This window comes from Pan troglodytes, chromosome 10 (assembly GCF_028858775.2).
Source record: "Pan troglodytes isolate AG18354 chromosome 10, NHGRI_mPanTro3-v2.0_pri, whole genome shotgun sequence".
In the NCBI taxonomy this organism is placed as follows: domain Eukaryota; kingdom Metazoa; phylum Chordata; class Mammalia; order Primates; family Hominidae; genus Pan; species Pan troglodytes.
This window is the reverse complement of record NC_072408.2, coordinates 110,117,501-110,134,504: the sequence shown is the minus strand read 5'-3', so window position 1 is coordinate 110,134,504 and position 17,004 is coordinate 110,117,501. Positions and strand designations below refer to the sequence as shown.

At 39.0% G+C, this 17,004-nt stretch overlaps 1 protein-coding gene across 13 annotated transcripts in view; it reads left to right on the top strand.

Moving 5' to 3' along the window:
- C12H12orf42 (chromosome 12 C12orf42 homolog) overlaps positions 1 to 15,549 on the top strand; it is a 196,280-nt gene extending 180,731 nt beyond the window's left edge. For 7 of the 13 annotated variants that reach the window (XM_063786013.1, XM_063786014.1, XM_016924062.3 and 4 more), the window contains 2 exons: positions 8,499 to 8,870; positions 12,298 to 15,549. In XM_063786013.1, the coding sequence (XP_063642083.1) occupies positions 8,499 to 8,870; positions 12,298 to 12,746 (821 nt within the window). In that variant the 3' untranslated portion in view covers positions 12,747 to 15,549. The remainder of the gene's footprint in view (positions 1 to 8,498; positions 8,871 to 12,297) is intronic. The other 6 variants (XM_063786012.1, XM_001157072.7, XM_016924059.2 and 3 more) reach the window with 3 other exon arrangements.
- Positions 15,550 to 17,004: the final 1,455 nt, after the last annotated feature.

Below are 17,004 nucleotides of genomic sequence, written 5' to 3'. Positions count from 1 at the left end.
GGAGTGGGAAAGATTCCCTTCCCTCGGCTAGAACAAGGCCCTAATATGCTTTTGTTATGAAGAATTCCCTGGCCATGTTTCACAGTGATTACTCTTCTCTTCCTCCTGTCAAATCCAAATCTTCCTCCTGTCAAATCCATGATGGAATCTTTTTCAGACTTTCACCTTGGGAAACTGGTGGAGTTCCTTGAGGCAAAACTCACTAAAATATAGGTTCTCTCTAAACCTGGTCCCCAGAAGATTTTTATTCTCAAGCTAGTTCACAACTAGCCTCCTACAGCTCATCAAATTTATCTTTTAAATATTCCTACCAGTTTACAATTCCAGAGGCTTCTGCTCTAGGTAAACAGATCCTTGTTTGACTATTTGGATTCACTGTAAAAAACTACCAGGCACATCAAAGTTGCCATCACCTTTCACTGGGCAACTGCCGGCTGCCTTCTAAATTGCTTCTGCTCTCAAAACCCTTGGTTGCTTTCTATTGCTTGTTGTGCAACATCCCAACACCTCTCCTGTCCTCCCAACACCTCTCCTGCCCTCCCAACACCTCTCCTGTCCTCCCAACACCTCTCCTGCCCTCCCAACACCTCTCCTGCCCTCCCAACACCTCTCCTGCCCTCCCAACACCTCTCCTGCCCTTTCCCTCCATCCATCCGGGCTGCTCTCAGTTCTGAAAACACATCTGTCTTTGTCAGACTGGGATACTCTTTTTTTCCACTCCTGAAATGACTAAGCCCTTTTCAGCCTTCAGGCTAGTCTCAGATTAAGTATCATCTTCACAGGTCTCCACTCATGTTTCTCTGTCTCAGCACCTTGTCTTTCATTAATATCACTCACTACTATTTATAACCATGTAACTGTGGCCTGCTTTTGCCGCCTTCCCCTTGTAGATTGCAAGCCCCATGAGGGCATACATTTGCCTTATTCTGTCATATCTCCAGGGTCAAGTACAGGACAAGGCATATAGTAGGCATTCAATAAATATTTTTGAATGAAGAAATGTATAAGCTGAGGCAAACACTGCATGGATGAAAACGATATAATTTTCTACTTGAGTCCTTGCCACCGAAGAGGTCATTCAGGAGCTACAGAGGGAGAGAGGAAGGAAGTAATAACAACAACGATAATAACAGCTAAGATTTGTTAAGTATGTCCTATGTGGCAGGCACTGCTCTAAACTCCTGTTGTTTAATTCATTTAATCTTCATACCAATCCTGTGTGATAGATATTATCATTATTTTTATTTTATGAATGGGAAAACTAAGGCAGAGAACACTTAAGTAGCTGGGCCTAGGTAACAGGTAACACAGCTGGGAAGGGGAAAAGCATAGATTTGACTTGAGCAGTCTGGGTCCAGTGCTTGTGCTCTTGGCCTCCAACCTCTGCCACCTCTTGGGTGTGGTGCATCTCAGACTCTTCCTTTGCTTCAACCCTATTAGCTTAAAAATGACTTTCACTCCCCAGTTAGCTAAAAAGCTGAATAGGAGATGGCAGCCTTCATTAAACCCCATTATGTGGTGTAAGAATACTTTTTAAAGCCTAACACTGGAGTTTCAGCATTAATAGAAAATCTATTTGAGGTTTATGTTGGACTTTAGATATGCCGGAGATGAAATCGATTAGCTTCAGGCTCTTATTTGTGCCTAGAGAGAAAGGCAAAATGAGCTTTGGGGAATTAATTGTCTCTGTTTCATTTCTCCTTTTAGGACAATTGCCTCTAGTTTTTTCATAACATGAACATACTAGAGTTACAAGCATGAGAGAGAGGAAAAGACAGAGTGGAAAAATGAACACATAGAAGTTATTTTTTAAGGGATAGCTACAAGAAGTGGGTGTGAATTGGTCAGCTCGCTGGTATCTCAGAGGGGCTGAAAGTACAGGAGTTAACATATTTGTCTTTTTCTATTGTATCAAAACTGAAAATGAATACATCAGCATTTGTTATGATTTACCATGAACTGCTTTGCAGCTCAAAAGGAATGAGAAATTGTTTCTGTAAAATAGATTCTTTATTTTATTGTACCTTGAAATCATCTGCCACAATATTACTTCATATAAAATTGGCAACAGATGGAAGTCCTGTGCTGCAAAATAAGACACAGAGATGCTTACACATTAAAAGAACTGGTAAAACATGAATATTTGGAAGAATTTTTTTAACAACCAAAACACCAAAAAAGCCCCAAGTGTATCGGTAGTTGGGAAAAGTTGTGCCCTTGCCTCAGTAGCCTGAGGAAGCTGGAGGACACGGTTAAGAATGTTGGTCCTCGAGAGGCAGATAGTTTAAACTCTGATCCTGCTCATTTTATTCATTGGAACTTCGAGCAATTTAGAGAGTGCTTGACCTTTTAAAGATATCATTTCTTCTTCTGTATGTTAGAAATAATGCCGATAGCATTTTCTATGGGCCAAGGCATGGACAATAGAGCAGGGCCTGGCCAATGGTCAGTGCCCAGCCTTTGTTAGCTGTTAGCACCATGACCACTTGCATCCACCTCGCTTCGTCAAGCCCAGTTCATGGGAGTCACATGTATCCTCTGGCACTACTGGCATTGATTGTGTAGTAGAAAAACAAAACTCTCCCCAAATATGAAGACCTGGGTCCTAAACTCAGCTTCTTCACTGCCTAAGAAGGGAGTGTAACAAGACGCTTCCTCTCTTTGTATCTCTGTTTCCTCCTCAGTAACATAAGTAAGCCAGAGAGTTTTTGTGAGGCTCAAGTGGAGTTACTGGTATGAGAACAAAATGTAAAGGAACATGTAAGTTGTAAAGGAGCAAATAATGCTGGTTTCTGAAATGAGGACCATCGATAGAAAGATACCTGAGGAGAAAGACTTTATCGATTTTATAGCTCTAGTATATTCATGATTGTTTGACTGAATAAAAATGATAATAGCACCTGAAATCTCTGATGAGTGACTGAGATCAGTAGCTCCCTGCCCTGATTATACATTTTCATCACTGAAGGATTTACCGTGAACAGATACTAGGGTCCCACTCTCACTGATTGGTCAAGGGTGGGAGCACGTGTTTATATTTTTAAAAGCATGTCAGGTATTGTCTGATGTGCAGCCAGGATTGAGAAATACTGTATTCAATGCAAGAGATGTGTCACGTAACAAAAAGCTCTGGACTTTAAGTCATGGGCTATGGATTTTGGCTCAAGTTCTGTCACTATCTAGAATGGTAGATTTGAAAAATTATAAGGAATACTATTAATAAAAGCCACTGGAGATTGCAAAAGGACTTTCCTTTTCCAACAGTCTCTGTTTCTGATTGTTTGATGCCAAAACAACTGGTTGCTGTAGCCACTTAGGCAACCTGGTAGTTGTAGTTGTATCATAGAGGTAACCCAAAATTCATTCAGGGATCTGAGACGCTAGAAGGTTCTGGTTTGCTGAAGTTCATTTTGCAATAAATCAGCTGATCAACTTAGTCTTAAAAGGATCACTTCTATTGGCCTGGGTAATCACTGGGGTAGTATCTAGTATATGGTAGAAGCTGTAAATATTGATTGAATAACTAAATAAATAAGCGTAGTCACCACCTGTCCCAACATCATACCTAGTGGCTTATTAATTATTCCCTATACTTAAGTATAAGGAATACACACACACACACACACACACACACACGCACATGCATACACACACAATGCCTGTTAATATTGCAAATACAAAGTTGCTTTCTCTTCTGAGAAGCAGTGAAATCTTTAATGCACAGGTCATAAGATCCAGTTCCCTGGAGGTATTTAAACAAAGGTAGATATTGAAGTTGGTGGGGGCTCAGCCTCAGATGACCTTTAAGGTCTCTTTCAACCCATAACTCCTGGAATGCGAAAGTGTATAAAGTACCTCAGGCCTTCCATCTTGTTCTTGGTATTTGAACAACAGAACAAGGGCAAATAGAATGCTATTGGTTCTAGTGTTATTGGTTTTCCTTTAAGATCAAGCGATCCAGCGCTATTGTTTTGAAAAATTCTAAATGTTTCTCTGCATTTGGGAAAGCCTGCTAAATTTGTCTACTGTTTCAAATTCTGGTAGACATTTTCCAAGATGAAATGAGGCAACCAATTAAAATGAAAATGAAAAGCCTAACGTTTTGGAGGTAGACCAGATTTCTAGAGTTCTAAAATGTGCTTGCACACAGGGTTTGCAAATGCATTCCCACTGTTCTAAGCTGAATATTTATAAAATCATGTTCTGGGGTGAAGATTCTATGAAAGGAGGTAATTGATAGCGTGGCCTTTACGAGGCTGGCATAGGCCAAAGACACAAATTGGTGGCCTCTGATGATTCCAAGAGCAGTTGTGTTTTGTGTATCTCACACTACATTAAAAAAATCCAAAATGTTACCAACATTTAAAACTCAGAGGTTTTCACATGCATAAAAATACATGTTTCTGCTTTTCCTGAAAATCCAGAAAGACTATTGTGCATTGCTATAAAGAAATACCTGAGACTGGGTCATTTACAAAGAAAAGAGATTTAATTGGCTCCTGAGAAGGTGAAATAGGCAAGTCCCATGGCAAAAGTAGGAGCAAGTGAGAGGGAGAGACACAGAGAGAGAGAGAGAGAGAGAGAGAGTAGGGGAGAAGGGGAGGAGGTGCCACACACTTTTAAATGACCAAATCTCAGGATAACTCACTCACTATCACAAGAACAGCACCAGAGGGATGGTGCTAAACCATTCATAAGAAATCTGTCCCCATTATCCAATCACCTCCCACCAGGGCCCACCTCCAACACTGGGGATTGCAATCCAACATGAGATTTGGGTGGGGTACAAATATGCAAACTATATCAACTGTCTACAGTGGACCCACATTCTCTCATGGCAATAAAAGATAGGATCTGAAGGTCTCTGGCCCCTTATACTGGGACATATCACCCCAGAGTATCCCCACTTGGACCCTTCTTTCATTTCTGTCATCCGCCTGGCCTCTGAAGGCGTTTGCTTTGGTCTCCACTCTCGGACAAAGCTGTGGCTCAGGAGGACTGTGTCTGGGCATCTGGCATGGCCAATGCCCTCTTTGCCATTTGACTGTGCCTTGAATTCAGGAAATATGTGTCTTGCTACAAGTTTTTACAGTCCAGCACGGTTGCTTCTACCTGGTAGAACTCAAGAACTCTAACTTTTTCCTGCTCTCATTTCACACCTACCAGTTCCTGGTTTTCCCTCTTTTCTATCCCTCAAATCTGGACACTTTTTTTTTTTTTGAGTGAAAAGAGCTGGTATTAATGATTACGATTGACCTTTGAACAAGGCAGAGGTTAGGGGTGCTGACCTCTCATACAGTTGAAAATCTGCATATAATTTTTGACTCCCTCAAAATTTAGCTACTAGTAGTCTTCTGTTGACTGGAAGCTTATTGATAACATAGTCAATTAACATATATTTTGTATGTTATTTGTATTATATACTGTATTCTTACAATAAAGTAATCTAAAGAAAAGAAAATGTTTTTAAGAAAATTGTAAAATATATATTTACTATTCATTAAGTGGAAGTGGATCATCATAAAAGTCTTCATCTTTGTCTGCACGTTGAGTAGGCTGAGGAGGAAGAGGAAGAGGAGGGGTTGGTCTTGCTGCCTCAGGGGTGGCAGAGGCAGAAGAAAATTCCTATATAAGTGGACCTGCTCAGTTCAAGGGTCAACTGTACTCTAGGACAACATGTGTACATTGGAGCTGTTGTAGGTATAATCGTTTTCTAGGGCTGCTATAAGAAAGTATCACAAACCACCTGGCTTAAAGCAACATAAATTTATTTTTTCACAAATTCTGGAGACCAGAGGTCCAAATTTAACTACCAGCAGCGTTGGCTTTTTCTGGAGATTCTGAAGGAGAAAGCTGTTCAGTGCCTTTTTCCTAGCTTTTGGTGGTTGTTGGTGATATTTGGTGTTCCTTGGCTTGTAGGTACACCCCTCCAATCTCTGCCTTCGTTATCACATGGGATTCTTCCTGCATGTCTGTATCTCTGTTTTCTTTTCTTATTAGGACACCAGTCATATTGGATTAAGGACCACCATTTTAGCTTAATTATCTTTGCAAAGACCTGATTTCCAAATAAGGTTACATTCACAGGCACAGGAGGTTAGGACCTCAACATATCTTTTAGGGGACACAATTTATATCACAGCAAGCTAGGTCATTTGTTCATGCTACCTCAGGCCCCATGCCTTCCTGCAAATTGCCCTTTATTTGTCCAGACAAGTCTGCTCAACACCTCACCCAATCAGATCCCAAAGCTCTAAACACTTATCCTTCCTCATTCTGCTCCCTCCATGAATGATCTCATTCCATGTTACTGTTAGGTGACAGGTCATCCTATTAAATAAATGGTAAGGAATGCTAAACTACATTGACTCTCTAAAGTTTATCTGCACTGTCTAATTGAAGATGATTTCTGAATTATAAGAGTAAAACATATTGAGTGCATAAAATTTGAATATTACATAGAAGTTACCCAGAGTTTGAATTATACCTCTGAGAAACAACTGTTAATTTGATTTTCTTCCAGTTTTTATTCTTTGCCTCTTAAAAATCAAAATTATATACTTTTATGTTGCACTATAATAAGTATTTTTCCATGGAAACTCTAGTATACTATATAATGTTCAATATTTGTCAAGCATTTTCTAAATGCCAACTACTACCCTAAGTACTTTATGTGCATTATCTAATCTACTATTAATAGTTAGAATATTCCTAGAGGTAGATATGATTATTCCTATTTTATGAATGAGAAACTGAGGCAGAGTAAACCTAGAGAATTTTTTCTAGGCTACACAACTCGTATTTTGTAGAATCAGGATTCAAACCCAGCTCACCAATCTTCAGAGCTTGCACTGACAGCACTGTGAAGAATATCTTAACTTAGAAACAAACCATAATTCATTTTTATTTATATGGAAGCAAGAATCTCAAAAAGAATTGGCTTGGGTAATAAGATAAAGGCAAATGAATCTTGTATCTTTTCATCCCTTTCACAGCACCCCTCTCCCCAAAAAAGATCTCAGCACTCAAATCTCAATCCTACATTTGCATGCACACACAAGCACACACCTACACACACATGTGTGCACATGTGCATGCCCCTCTACCATTCATCTAGTTGTAAATCTAGGGAATTATTCTTCCCTTTTTCTGTGTGCCTCTTCCTCCCATAACCACCCCACTACCAAATTGGCTAAGAAGCCAGATTTGCTTCTTAGATATATCTTTAAACTGTCTTATCTCCATCTCCTCCAGGCCACCATCACCAGTGATAGGGAAATGTGGCATTGTACCAGCTCTGCTCATTAATATCTTTGACAGTTGGGGACTTTTTTCCTGTTTACTTTCTACTGAGATGCTAGAAATGTAGATATGAATGGTTCGAGTTGACACAGTAGGCTGTCAGTTTCCCACTGGAAATGAATTAGGTAAAGAAACCCACATCAACTGCTGGATAAGAATCAATGTGGATGGTATAGCTCTTTTCTCTCTGTGCTCTTTACAATATTCTAGGGCAGTTTTGAGCAATTGAGATTGTTTTTTACCTTCTGACAGTGCATCAAAAGGAGTGGCTTCAGCAGTCAATATTGGGCTATGGGGTTGACAGATGTGGATTCAAGTTTCAACTCTGCTAATTATTTGTGACCTTTAGCAAGCTACTTGCTCTAAGCCTGTATTGGTTCCTTAGGACCACTGTAATAAATTACCACAAAATGGGTGACTTAAAAAAACAGAAATGTATTCTCTCAGTTTGGGAAGCTACAAGTCTAAAATCAAGGTGTTCACAGGTCTGTGCTTTTTCTGAAGCCCCTAGGGTAGGATCTTCCTTGTGGCTTCTTCCATCTCCTGGTAGCCCAGGTGTTCCTTGGCTTGCAGCAGGCTATCTCCAATATCTGTCCCTGTCTTCACCTGGGTCTTCCCTCTGTGTCTTTGTCTTCACATGGCATTCTCTTGTGTGTCTCAGTTTCCTTTTCTTATAAGGACTCCAGTCTTATTAGATTATGGCTCACCCTAATCCAGAATGATTTCATCTTAATTTGGTTACATCTTCAAAGACCCTATTTCCAAATAAGGTCACATGCACAGGTGCTGCGGGTTAGGACTTTAATATATCTTTTTTGGCAGGGAGGGGAGGGGGTGAACACAATTCAACCCATAAGCCTCAAAACTAGCTTTCTGACCTGTGCAAGAGAGATAATAATACTATCTGCTAGATATGATTCTTTTGAGGATTCAGTGACAAACATGTCTGGGACCTCACACAGTGCCTTCAACATAACTAGAACTCAGCACAAACATCCTGTCCTCTACCTCCCTTTCCAGACCCTCCCCTCTTCTTCTTCTCCTACTCAGCTACCCTAGTCTGTCATTTTTGTTTACTCAGAGTAGAAACACAAAACAACCAAAAGTTTACATATTACCTGACTCCATCCTTCCTGCCATTAATTTAGCAGGTGTTTTTGGTGAATTTTTCAAACGAATGTATTTACCTTTCACAGTATTTCCAGAAAGGACTCAAAATTCAATGGCGTGTAAAAGACTACTTCATACTTGCCAGTACATAGTCCCCAGGTGTTCTGTAAGCACAGTTTCTTTTGATGAAGAAAGCTATGAAGAACTCCGTTCCTCTCCAGCACCATCCAGTGAAACTGATGAGGCCCCATTGATTTTTACTGCCAGAGGAGAAACCGAGGAGAGAGCCAGAGGAGCACCCAAGCAGGCTTGGAACAGTTCATTTTTGGAACAACTGGTTAAAAAGCCTAACTGGGCACACTCAGTAAATCCTGTTCACCTGGAGGCTCAGGGCATACACATCAGTAGACACACAAGACCTAAGGGCCAGCCCTTGAGCAGTCCCAAGAAAAATTCTGGTAAGTATCATGTTGTGGTTACTGACTCTTCTTGTTTCAACTGGTCACATTTTGTTTTTAACTTCAATATAAACAGAAAAAATATTGACTTCTTGGCCAGTCCTATTCTAGAAGGTACTGTAAGAACTGTAGTAGCCAGTCTTCAATGAAAGTCTGCTTGTTGTCAAGCATTATATTGGAGGAGAGAACAGGTGTGAGTTGATGACAGGTAATTTGATGATTCAGTTATTGCACCTGACAATGACAGCTATTATCATCACCATTCCAGCCACACTTATTAAGCTTTCACCATGTGCCAGACACTGTGCTAGGCATTTTATATTATTTTATGAAATCCTCATATAATATTCAGGCAGATCATACCATTATCCCCATTTTACAGACAAGGAAGTTGTGAATTCATAGCACAGGATATAGGAGGAATGATTCAAAGTAACGACATGGCCCAGAAGGGATAAGTTTTGACTGTGCTCAAATATCGACTCTCTCCCATCTCAGATCTGTAGCCATGATCAAGTCTCAAAAATGTTTTTGCAGCCCAGTTTTTTCATCTGTAAAAAATGACAATTATTACTTCAAATTAAATGATTTATATAAATAAAATTTCCTGAACATAGTAAGGGCTTAATGGGGGTGGTGATGACGGTGGTGGTACTTATGGTGCTGATTTTCAGACTGGAGGAGAGAAAATGTAAGGAAAAAATGTGGATCTCCAAATATTCCAAGAGCTGTCATGTAGAAGAAGGATGAGACTGATGTTATATAGTCTTTTCATTTATAGCAAGCTTGTCCGACTCATGGTCTATGGCTTTGTATGTGGCCCAACACAAATTCGTAAACTTTCTGCAAACACGAGATTATTTGTGAGTTTTTTTCTTATTAGCTATCATCAGTGTTAGTGTATTTTATTTATGGCCCAAAACAAGACAATTTTTTTCTTCCTATGTGGCCCAGGGAAGCCAAAAGATTGGACACCCCTGCTTTATAGGGACCTTTTGAGGTAGGTTTCCCTCCACATGTTTGTACAGTTTGTTGGAACTGACCAGAAGACAAGAGATAGATTTTGACTCAATACAAAGGAGAACTTTCTTTGAACTAGAAGAGAACGTACTGCATGGGCTAGAAGTGCTCAAGCAGGGGGCTGGGAGACCTTCTTCCAGAAAGGCTATGTCAGAGATTCCCTTGTTTCTGGGAGGCTGGGCCTGGTGATGGGAAACAGAAGATGCTGGTCGGCTAACACTTTTGAATTCTTACTATGAACAAGGCAATATGTTGAAATTGGAATGTACATCTTCAGTTTTGATACGCATGACTCTCTTCTGAGATAGAAACTGTTATTTTCCTATGGTTTAGTGCAGAATCCAGGTCAGAGTATTTCTAGATCCAGGTTCTAAATATGACTATGGTGACTCTTGAGTACTGAGCACTTGCCATGTACTTGATGCTTAACATTTTGTCAGATTCTTTCCTCCAATACTTAGCTAGTTTCCTTTCTCATTTCAAGTCTTTGACTTGAAATGTCACCTACTTAGGTCTTTCTCAACTTCCTTTCTCAGTTTATTTTTCATCATAGGGTTTATTACCAGCTGGCACTTAAAATTTATTCATTCACTTGCTCGTTAGTCTGCTTCTCCTCCCTACTTTTTATTGCCTGCATATTCCTTCTGTATCCCCAAGGTCTAGAATACTGCTGATCACATACTGAGCATTCAAATATTAATAAGTGAATGAACAAATTTAATCTCACTAGCAACCCTGTGAAGTAGGTAATATAATTCCCATCTTTCGGGTAAGGTCAAAGAGACTTAGGCCAGGTCATGTACCAAGATTTGAATCTGTGAAGTCCTGACCCCAGAGCTTTACTTCATTATACCACACTGTTCCTTTAAGATAGTTTGTTGCAAAATGTATCATTACTAAATTGCTTTCAGGGAAGGAAATTTCTATTTTTTTGGCTCAAGACATAGGAAAGCATATCCTGTCTAGGTCATGCCCTGTTGCTCCAAACTCCAAAGCTACATCAATGTTCTCTGGAGGATTCTTCTTGCACTGAATATTGATGGCAGTGAATGGTTCATCTGACAGGGCCAGAAATCCAAATCAACAGCTATTAAGCACCTAGTGTTCACAAAGCAACATGCTTGAAAGTTTTCATTTACTTGGAGATATTAAAATGCCATTCTGCCTTTATTTCAGGAAGTGATTCCTGCATTGGAGAATTCAGATTCACAAAAAATTTTTCACTGTTTGACTTGGGCATGTGGAATGTGCAGAGGGAGGTGCTCAGTACATACTAGGCATAGAACAGAGTTCGATGAACTAAACTGAATTACGTAAAGATACACTGGCTGTTTGACATCCAGTGTTAGGAAGGTACTATTCATTTTAATTATTTTTATGTATTTTTTGAATTTTGGAATGATCTGAGTTGCTCCAAATATTCTAGACATCTAAATGCTATTAAAAACCTTTGAAAGCTTCTAGAAAGTGATTTAAAGCACATACATTTTTTATTTAAGGCACATAAATTATCTTAAGTCACTACTGAAGAATTAGATTTTAATTTGTGTAGGTCAATGGGCAGAATTTCTCAGGTAAAATCTTCATGATTTATATATGTATTTACATATAAATCTTGAAGTTTATATATGCAATATATTATATAATATGGAAGTTTATATATACATATGAAAATGTAGGTAAATATATGTTTCTGAATATATATATATTCACACACACATATAGCAGTCTTGGCTATGTTGTAAAAAAACACATCTTTTGTATGGAAAAATTATTTCGTTGGGCAAAGAAAGAAAAAAGTCAAACTTATTAGTATTAGTGGATATGTGTGTGTGATGTAGACCCAGTCTTAGGTTAATTTACTGTTTGTTTTAGTCTTCAGCTGGTTTGAAGTTTCCAATAAAACTCATGAAATAACAGCCTCCTGTATTTAAAAAAAATCATCAGTTGACAGCCTACAGGAGCTGTAGACACATTTGCTTTTACATATCCATTAATAACTCCGCTTGACAATTTTCCAATCACAAACTTTCCCTTCATTTAGAAGTTCGGGCCCTATTTTAGCCACCGATTCTTCTGTGTCTCTCTCTTTAGGAGTTTTGAACAGTTTTCCTTGAAATAGAAAGTTTTCTGAGGATTATGCAAAAGCTATTTTTTTGTTGTTGTTGTTTTGAGGTGTTGGGTAGGTGGTTTCAAAGAACAGGAAAGGAATGGATAGCATTTTTGTTTTCTTAGAGAAATATGGGGAGGCAGGTGAGGATCATGTCAGGGTTTTTTTTTTTTTTTCTTTCCGCTCTGAGCACATTACAAATGTTGATTTCTCAGACGTCCAGTTGTCGCGGGGGTGCGGTGTGGTCCCGCACGCTTGAGCCTCATCTCTGTCCTGCTTTCCTGCTTTGCCTTCCAGGTTCTGCCGCCAGACCTTCCACTGCCATCGGCCTCTGCAGGAGGAGCCAGACGCCCGGCGCTCTTCAGAGCACCGGCCCGAGTAACACAGAGCTCGAGCCGGAGGAGAGGATGGCAGTCCCAGCAGGCGCTCAGGCACACCCCGACATCCAAAGCAGACTCCTGGGCGCGTCCGGAAATCCCGTCGGAAGAGGCGCGGTTGCCATGGCGCCGGAGATGCTCCCCAAGCATCCTCATAGCCCGCGGGACAGGAGGCCTCAGGCGGACACCTCCCTCCATGGCAATCTGGCAGGAGCGCCCCTTCCTCTGCTGGCCGGTGCTTCCACCCATTTCCCCTCCAAGAGGTTAATAAAGGTTTGCTCCTCAGCACCCCCCCGCCCAACCCGGCGTTTCCATACGGTTTGTTCACAGGCCCTTTCTAGGCCGGTGGTGAATGCTCACTTACATTGACCGCTGCGAGGGAATTGTTCGGCGAGTGCTGCCCATCTTCAAATCAATGCCTGCTCAGAACAACAGAAAGGGCCTCAGATGTACTGGTTTCCACAGAACCATTGTTAGGCTTTTGTGAAGCATTTTTGAACCTAATAAATAATGTCAAAAGTCCCTAGCGCAGCCAAAAATGTTCCTTTTGAAGCATCTCTAATAGTATTTTTGTTCTGCGGTGTCTCCCAGTGTTACAAAGAATTTGTGCCTCACAATAGGGATGGGGTACATCGCGTGCCACTTTGCAGCGTGCCTCTCGGGATTGTGAGGACCCCTCTTTGTTTTGCTTTCGCAGGTAAACGGTTTCACTTGCCAACTTCGCCTTTGGCTTAAGGATGTTTTCTAAGGGCCTTTAGAATTTCTAAAGAGAGGTTGGGAAAACATAATTGAATGTCTGTAATTTAATAATTTACATGAAATTTGATTACTCCTGATGTGCCCAGGGGAATTTTTCATGTCGTATTAAGGATTTAATGTCAGAAACCTGAAGCTGGACCCCAGTTTGAGGCCCTGAAACACTTGGAACCAAGTTTAATGTAAAAGAGGTGCTGAATTTGCTGATTTGTAATACAAAAAACTGGAGCAGCTTAGGGAACCTTTTATCAAACTGGTAATTTTAGGCAATACCTTTTATTTTGTTAATATAGCAGCTTTTCTTCACGGTAGGATTCTGAGACCAACTTCATCAATTGATTTTATGAGTTTAGTTTTTCTCTTTTTAATATAGTAGGGTTTTTTTCCCCTTCAGAAACAAAGAGAAGTCAATGTGACCGATATGCATACATGCAGTTTTGCACTCAAGTTCCTTGAAATTTTCCCACAAGCTTGGATTCACAGAGTTTGATAGATTGAGGTTGTCAAATCTTACTGCATTAAAAAAAATTTTTTTTTCTTCAGTTCAAATTAATATACACAGTATGATTACATTTAAGACAGCATAATGTCTCAAGTCCAAATTTAAGTCTCAAGGTTTTGAGAGGAATGAAATGTTATAAGCAATAACTTCCTAACATTTAAGAGTCTGTTTAGTCCTTTAGAGACTGAAGACTGTTTACTTTTTTTTAATATTAGCATGCTTTAAGAATTATGCACTTTAAAGAAAAATGGAACCCCTAAACTTTAGAGCTTTCTTGGTTCCAGATTAATATGATTTTTTAATAATAAATATGCTTTTATTTTTATTCATTTATTAACATGGTTTATTATAAGACAATGTACAGGTTATCAATGTTGATTGCTGTGGTTTCCTGAGGATATAATGGCATGTGCTTACCAGAGTTCATGTGACAATCACAAATTCAACTTCATGCCATTTGGTTGGAGATAAATGTGTTAGGCAAACTCATGGACTTATGTAGAAGTTTGATTCTGGGATATTTTAATTTGCTATTTAATTTCGAGTTAACACAACTGATTTTTTTTAGTTTAAGACATCATTACTTTAAGTTATTTTAAAACAATTAACCAAAAATTTGTAATGGTCAATTTCAAGAATAGAAAATGTACTTGATATAGTAGATGGATTCCTTCAGCTGTAGAAGTGCAAATTCCTGAATTTATTAAAAATGCAAAACAGAAGGAGAGATCCTGTTCAGAATTCAGAAAAGGAATACAGGCTAAAGACATAAAATATGTGGTATTCTAAAGAAGTTTCCCAAAGTGTGTTTTGTGAAACACTGGTATAAGAAAGATAGTTTGTGAGATGGAGAGTCCATAGATAAATATGTCTGAGAGATACCCACCATGCACCCTCTTAGAGAGTCATAGTAACATTAGGTGCCTGAGAAATCCCATAATAAAAAAAATCTGATAAACTCTGTTTAACCCAATGTCTAGCAACCTTATTTCATCATGGAATCCTGATAGATTTGTGTGTGTGTAAACACATACGTGTTTTTGAAAAAAACTTATCAGTACTTTGTACCACCAGTGTCCTATGCAACACCCTTGGGAAAAAATTGCTCAAAACTCTGTTCTAAATACACCAAAGTCTATGTAGATTTGTAGGGTTCAAAGTAAGGATTTCTTTTGAAATTAGTGAGGTAAAAATCAGGGCTAAAGAGAGAGCACTTTGAGACCCTATTCTTCCTGGGAGCAGTGTAATGAGCTGTCTCTGTTTATTTGTCCTCATTTTGGATGCACATGTTTGGGAGAAAATTAGTTGACCCAGCCCTGATCATGCTCTTTAGTGATGGATGAGAAGCATTTTCAACTCTGTCATCGTCATGGGCTGGAGGGGTTCAAGTCCTTTGGAATGACAGCTTCTTTTGTACTATAACTTAGACACAAATGCACCAAGGTAAATGTAGTGAATTCTTTCCCAATACCATTTGTTCTGAAAACAGTGCTAAATTAAACGGTAATAACTGAGGATGAATCCATTTAAGGAAGTAAATATTTTTATATGTAGCACAGGCAGTGAAGACTAGAATGAGGTCCTATTGTATAAAACATTTGTTTCATAGGTTCCGAGTTACAGTTTTCCTTTATTTCTTTATGTGGTTTGACTTATGGCTATGTTGTATTACCACACACTGTAAATATCTTTAAGGAACATAATATGCCACTTCATGGAAAAATATTTTTATGAAAGTTGCATTAGAAAATAAATATTGAGAAATATACAAATTTGGTGCACTGAAGAAACTAAGTATTTAGGATAATCTCTAGTGAATAATGTTTACAAATAAGGGCTCTTTTTATAATATATAAAATAATAATTATAATAACAGCTAATATTTATTGCGTATCGTACTAGAGACTGTCCTGTTTAACGTGTATTAATTCATTTAGTCCTTATAATGGCTTCACGAAGTAGTTACTATTATCTCCATTTCATAGATAAGGAAGCTTCATCTTTAATGATAATAATGATACATATACAAATATTTTTTTAAAAACTGTATAATATGTTATTTTATACATAGAGCTGTATTATACAATATATTATGAAAGCTAGTATATATGCATATATGAATATATTTGTGTTCCACCTACAACTATAAATCAGTTTTTATACCCTGCGGTTGGTACATAAGTGAGGTGAGAATAGAGACTCTACTTATATCCCCTCACCTCCTGATTATATAGTAGAGAACTGGAAGTGATAATTGTGGGTTGACAACATAGCATATGTTTGAACTCTTTGATGAACAAAGCATAAGAGATTATTGTCACATAGTTCTTTTTATTTGAAACAACATTATCCCTGAAGGCTCAGAAAATAAGGGAAGGAAAGGTTGTTTTGAGGTTTATGAAAGATGGCAGCACTTTTAAGATTATTGGAACTGACCAAAATCAGACTTGTGAAAGACATGGGATGTTGTAGAGGGAGGATTAAGGAAAAAGCTAAGGTACCGGGGCTGACCCAGATCTCAAGAGCCAAGGGTGCATTCCTATAAAGGTGACCTGAACTCAGCGTCACTCCTACCACTTGACCAGAGTGTCTTCGCTGTTAAATTGGGATTACGGTAGTTTTTTCCAATTCTGTGAAGAAAGTCATTGGTAGCTTGATGGGGGTGGCATTGAATCTATAAATTACCTTGGGCAGTATGGCCATTTTCACGATATTGATTCTTCCTATCCATGAGCATGGAATGTTCTTCCATTTGTTTGTATCCTCTTTTATTTCGTTGAACAGTGGTTTGTAGTTCTCCTTGAAGAGGTCCTTCACATCCCTTGTAAGGTGGATTCCTAGGTATTTTGTTCTCTTTGAAGCAATTGCGAATGGGAGTTCACTCATGATTTGGCTCTCTGTTTGTCTGTTATTGGTGTATAGGAATGCTTGTGATTTTTGCACATTGGTTTTGTATCCTGAGACTTTGCTGAAGTTGCTTATCAGCTTAAGGAGATTTTGGGCTGAGACGATGGGGTTTTCCAGATACACAATCATGTCATCTGCAAACAGGGACAATTTGACTTCCTCTTTTCCTAATTGAATACCCTTTATTTCTTTCTCCTGCCTGATTGCCCTGGCCAGAACTTCCAACACTGTGTTGAATAGGAGTGGTGAGAGAGGGCATCCCTGTTTTGTGCCGTTTTCAAAGGGAATGCTTCCAGTTTTTGCCCATTCAGTATGATATTGGCTGTGGGTTTGTCATAAATAGCTCTTATTATTTTGAGATATGTCCTATCAATACCTAAGTTATTGAGAGTTTTTAGCATGAAGGGTTGTTGAATTTTGTCACAGGCCTTTTCTGCATCTATTGAAATAATCATGTGGTTT